Source organism: Nannospalax galili, unplaced genomic scaffold (genome assembly GCF_000622305.1).
Source record: "Nannospalax galili isolate Female #2095 unplaced genomic scaffold, S.galili_v1.0 scaffold363, whole genome shotgun sequence".
NCBI classification, from domain to species: domain Eukaryota; kingdom Metazoa; phylum Chordata; class Mammalia; order Rodentia; family Spalacidae; genus Nannospalax; species Nannospalax galili.
Genome location: NW_008351176.1, coordinates 220,351 through 226,146, shown reverse-complemented (window position 1 = coordinate 226,146; position 5,796 = coordinate 220,351). Strand labels below are relative to the sequence as shown.

The window sequence follows — 5,796 nt, the reverse complement described above, 5'->3', positions numbered from 1 at the left end:
TTTTTTGAGACAGGGGATTACCATTTCAATCTGGCTAGCCTGGAACACGGTATGTAGATCAGGCTGGTTTCAAACTCATAGAGATCCTCCTACCTCTGCCTCCCAAGTGCTGGGATTAAAGGAATGCACCACCGTGCCGGGACTAAGAAAATACTCTTTAACAATTGTCTACTCAGGTTTGACTTGGTATGCAGATAGCTGTACTGGGCATTGTTCTTTTCATCTCTCTAACCAGTGACTTTTAAGTAACCAGTCAGAAAAGTGTTCTGGAAATGGGAGAATCTGAGAGAAGTAGTCAGCATAGAGAGAAGTCAGTTGGGGCCGAGTTGTGTAACTTCTTGAATGTAAACCTTACTGTAAAGAAATAGAGCTAGGGGAGATATGTGTATTTCTTCACTCTGACTGCAATACTGTGGTTAAATCTGCAGTCTGGAGCAAGGTTTTCTGGGTCCAAATGGTGGATCTGCCAGTCACTACTTTTGAGACCTTGGTCAGGTTATGTCCTTGGATTTTCTTATCTAACACACTACTAATTTACATAGGGTTGCTGTGAAGATGAATTATTCGATGACTTATGCTTGGAGATCTACTTGAGATATATATGTATGTATATGCATATATATGCGTGTTACACACATGTATATATATGTGTGTGTGTATATATATACATATGGAGAGAGAGAGAGAGAGAGAGCGCACATGCAAGCACATATAATTGTTCTTTGCTATTGTTACTGTTAGGAGGTCAGAAATGAGTCCTTTGGGATTCCTTCAGCTTGACAGATACTTGGTTGAAAGGATTAAAGGGATGAGGAGTTTCTGAACCCATGTCTTTACTTCTGGTCCTGCTTGGATGAAAACGGCACCATTCTGGCAGTAGATTTCATTCAAATTTTTGGGCTTTTAGGTAGGAAAAAGGAAATATGATTCTGATTCTTCAGAGGCACTTCAGGGACTGGACTTCTTTGGGAACAAGAAGTCTGTCTCAGATAAGTGTGAAATATTACAAACACACCAGGAGCTCCAAAATGAAGAGAAGACAGAAAGGGGCTCTTCCAAAAGTAGTCTGCCCAACAAGAAAAGGAGAAAGAAGATGATTTCAGGTTAGTGTTGGCTTTCTAATAACTTTTTTCAAATGCAGAATAGTGCAATCTTATGGTTATAAGTCAGACATGTACCCATTCTTGTCAATGACATTGGTTTATTTTAGGTACTGTTTGCTACAAATACCGCTACAATAACGGCACTCATGCACACATCCTCATGTCCAGGTCTTGCTATCTCTGTAGAATAGTATCCCCAAAGTGGAAGCACTTGGTGAAAGGATGTGTACACTTCATGGAACAGTACCGCAAATGACTCCCTACACCTTTATCAGCACTGAATATTTGGTTTGAGATAAGGTTTCACTATGTAGCCCTGTCTGGCCTCAAACTCACAAAGATCCACCTGCCTCTGCTTCCCAGGTGCTGGGATTGAGTGAGTTGGCACAGTGAATAAATCTGGCCTCCAATTCACAAAGATTCATCTACTTCTACTTCCTAAGTTACTAGAATTGGGGACCAACATGGCACGGAAGGTAAAGATGTTTGCCACACAAACCCAATGACCAACTGAGTTGGATCCCCAGAACCCATGTAGAGATAGAAGAGAACCGGCTCCACGTGAGAGTAGTGGCACACATATGCCCCAACAGACACACACACACACACACTAAAAATAAAGTTAAACCAAGTGTTAGGATTCAGGCATGGACCAAGACACCTGGTGAAACACTATTATTGATCTTAATTTTTTTTTTTTTTGCCAATCTAATTAATAAAACTTTTTCTCATACTTATTTTTTATTTTATGTGTATGAGTGTATCGCCTGCAAGTATGTAAGTGCACCCGTGTCATGCAGTGCCCACAGAGGTCAGAAGAGAGTGTTGGAGCCCCTGGAACTGGCATTACAGACAGCTGTTAACTGTTATGCGGTGCTGGGGACCTCTGCAAGAACAGTCATTGCTCTCGACCACTGAGCCATCTTTGTAACGCAAGACTTTTTAATTTTGATTTTACTTTTACTTTTAATTTTTTTTAAGACAAATCTTACCTAGCGAGGGCTGGCCTCAAATTCCCTGTGTAGTTGAGGATGACCTTGAACTCCTAATCTTGCCTCTACCCCTCAAGCTGCTAGCATTGTAGGTATGTACACATACCACGTACTGTGCTGTGGATCAAACTTGAGAATTCATGTATGCTATGTAAGCATTCTACCTGCTGAGTTATATTCTCAGCGCTCTCTCTCTCTCTCTCTCTCTCTCTCTCTCTCTCTCTCTTTCTCTCTCTCTCTGTCTCACTCTCACTCTCTCTCTGTGTCTCTGTCTCTCTGTGTTTTGAATTTATATTTTTCTTGACAACCAGTGAGGCTGAGCATCTTTTTATATGCTTTACTTGGTACTTGCATTTCAGTGCTTCTGAATTATCTCTTCCTACTCAACCTGATTTGAGACAGAGCCTCCCTGTAGCCCCAGCTGTCCTGGAACTCACTATGTAGACAGGCTGGCCTTGAACTCACAGAGATCCGCCTGCCTCTGCCTCCTGAGTGCTGGGATTAAAGGTGTGCACCACCACGCCCAGCTAGAAGCATTTATTTTTATCTGTTAACGTCTATTGTATTCCCTAGCCATTTAGTTTACAATGATGATGAGTATATTACTTCTTTCCCTGTCCCCGAGTTCTTAGGTTTCCAGAGATGCTTTATTCACATTGATTTTATAGCCTACCTTTAAAATCATGGATACACTTTTTCATATGCTTATACACTCTATAAACATAAATTCTCTCTGTATTTTCTGTTATGAAACACTTCCCCATCCTTATTTTTGGGGGGTTTTGTTGTTGTTTTTGAGAGTGGCTTTCTATATGGCCCTGACTGGTCTGGTGCTGGCTATATAAGTCAGGCTGGCCTTGAACTTAAGGCAATCATTTTGTCTTTGTCTCCCCTTTTTAAAAAACAATGTATTTTGGAATTGTTTAGAATCAGTAGGAAGGTCCCTGCTTTGTTCCTTTAAACATAGCATGGTATGACATTTATCCATTTTGTGTGTGTGTGTGTGTGTGCGTGCGTGCGTGTGCATGTGCGCACCTGTGGAGGTCAGAGGAGAGCCTATGGGAGTTTATTTTCTCCTTCCACCTTGTGGTCCTTGGGATTGAATTCAGGTAGTTAGGCTTGGCAGACAGTGACTACCCACTGAGTCATCTTGTAGGACCTTACAAGTTCATTTATGATAAACATTTAGGTTATTTCCATACTTTTGCTGTTGCAGTGTTACAAAAATGTCATTGTACTTAGTCTGTTGTATGACTTTGCCTGACCAACAAATCCTTAGAAATAGAACTGCATCATTAGCAAATAGGTTTATTTTAAATTTAGATAGAGTAGAATAACCTACCAGAAACATTGTATCACTAGGAAGCACAGTCTTGCTCATTGTCATAGTGAAGTATGCCATCAGCCCTCGCGCTGTGCACATTTATCATTTCTATGCTCTTTTTTTTCCCCAGGAAGCAGTTTTATTAGTGTTATCACTACCTCTGGATTTGTATCCAAAAAACTGAGCCGTTTCTATAATTATGCTGTTACATTATAAAAGTCTTTCCTTCTCTAGCTTCAAGGAAGTTGGTGAAACCTTTCTTTAGCCCAGGGTAGAGAATGATAGTGCAGCCTTAAATCCCAGGAGAGACAGGTAGATCTCTTGAGTTTGAGGCCAACCTGGACTACATAGTAAGTTCCAGGCCAGCCAGGAATACATAGTGAGACCCTGTCTCAAAAAACAAACAAGTAAACAAATAAAACTCTCCAAAACAACCACCACAACAAAAACCTTTATTATTAATTTTAAAAAAATACATGCCATAAATTTAGGGAAAGGATTCAAATGTTGGGCAACCAGAAATAAACAGATGTGTGCCATAACTATTTAATAATGGATGTTTGTAGGCCATAGATCTGCATGTATTTATTTTCAGCTTCAAGATTGTGAATTGGTAATGATTTGGTTTTCTTGGTATTTGCTGTCGGTGTTAACCAGGCTTACCTCAAACTGCTAGACATAACTGATTCTCCTGGTCAGCTTCCTGCACAGCCCGTGCTACAGATGGACAACACTGCCCTAAAGGAGCATGCTTTTTTCAGTTTAGATCATTATTCTTTGTGATACTGTTGGTAGTACATGAGAATTTTCTCTTTTTGTGAATTGGTCTCTTCATATTTTATACCCTTTTTATAGTAAGTTATTCATTTTTTCTTAATTTATTAAACTTCATACATTATGGAAATTAGCTCTCTGCTTAGTATATGTTTACAGATATACTTCCAGTTTATCTTGTGTCATTTGTTTTCTTTATCTTTTTTCTTTTTGTATTTTCTGTCATTAAGTTTATTTGTAAACTTATAATTTCCTTTCAATTCTAGCACCCCCCCCAAAAAAGATTCTCTCATGTTTTATTATTTGTTCATTTTGTTGCATTGAAATCTTCTCACCTGTGGTATTTTGTTTGCTATAAAGAGTGAACAAGGAACTAACTTAATTTTTCCCTGTGTGGCTAGTTAATTATCATAGCACTATATCGTGATAATACATTTTCCCTATTTTTTAAATATTTATTATTTTTATTTATGTGTACGAGTGTATTGCCTGCATGTATGTAAGTGCACCTGTGTTGTGCAATGCCTTGGAGGTCAGAAGAGATTGTCAGGTCCCCTGGAACTGGCATTATAAATGGTTGTTAGCTTCCATGTGGGTCCTGGCAACCAAACCTAGGTTCTTTGTAAAGCAGCCAGTGCTCCTAACTGCTCAGCCATCTCTCCAGCCCCTCCCTATTGAATTTAAATCCAACTTTTTATTTGTTCCTTCAGAGTCAGTATGGTATCCCAACCCTGAAGGTTGAGATCTTCCTGTCTTTACCTCCCTGGTATTGGGACTATAGATATGTACCACTAGGCACAGCTTTTATTGTAAATTTATTTCCCATATATATATTCAAGACAATCTCTGGACTCTGTTCTAGTCCATTGATACATATTCTGGTTGGTTTAGGTTTTTTAAGTTATTTTTATTCTACATGTATGATTGGTTTTTGCCTGCATATATGTAAGTGCACTATGGAGATCAGAAGAGGTTATTGGATTATCCTAGAACTGGAGTTAAAGATGGTTGTTAGCTACCACATGAATGCTGAGAATCAAACCCAGGTCCTCTGCAAGAGCAGCTCTCCAGTGTCCCGCGCTATCGTCTCGCCAGCAAGAACGACGCGGCACACTCAGGATCCTTCTGCAGAAAAGCTTTAATGCATCTTGAGAGGGAGAGCATAAGCTTACAGGGCGAAGACCCCGAATGTCGGAAACCCAGCCCTTATATAGGTTAGTAAGCCCGTCTTGGACGTGGCAACTCTTGATTGGTCGCAAACTCATCAGCCCATATCACGCCACGAGGTAGGCAGAGACTAGAAGGTGGAAAATTACTTCGGGCATGCGTACTGACTTATTTACTGCTCAGCATGAACCGGATGTGAACGCCATCTTGTAATGGCGTCTGCAGGGACGGCAGGCGGCTCCCCACATCTCCCTCTTTTTACTTTATATGAAGCAAATAGATTTCCCAAAATGAGAGGGTAGAGACAGTGGTCGAACCTCCCAGTTAAAATCTTGATCAGACCATGTATGGGAGTCATCCCTAGGTCTACTCTGGAGCCCAGGATACTCCCAACCTGTCCTCTACCGTTTTTCTGGGAAAGGGAAACTCGGGCAGG

General features: G+C 40.4%; 1 protein-coding gene across 1 annotated transcript in view; it reads left to right on the top strand.

Moving 5' to 3' along the window:
- Nucleotides 1-5,796, top strand: part of Ddx52 (DExD-box helicase 52) — a 29,728-nt gene that overhangs the window by 702 nt on the left and 23,230 nt on the right. The window contains exon 2 of the mRNA XM_008848107.1: nt 908-1,103. Coding sequence (XP_008846329.1) covers nt 908-1,103 — 196 coding nt within the window. The remainder of the gene's footprint in view (nt 1-907; nt 1,104-5,796) is intronic.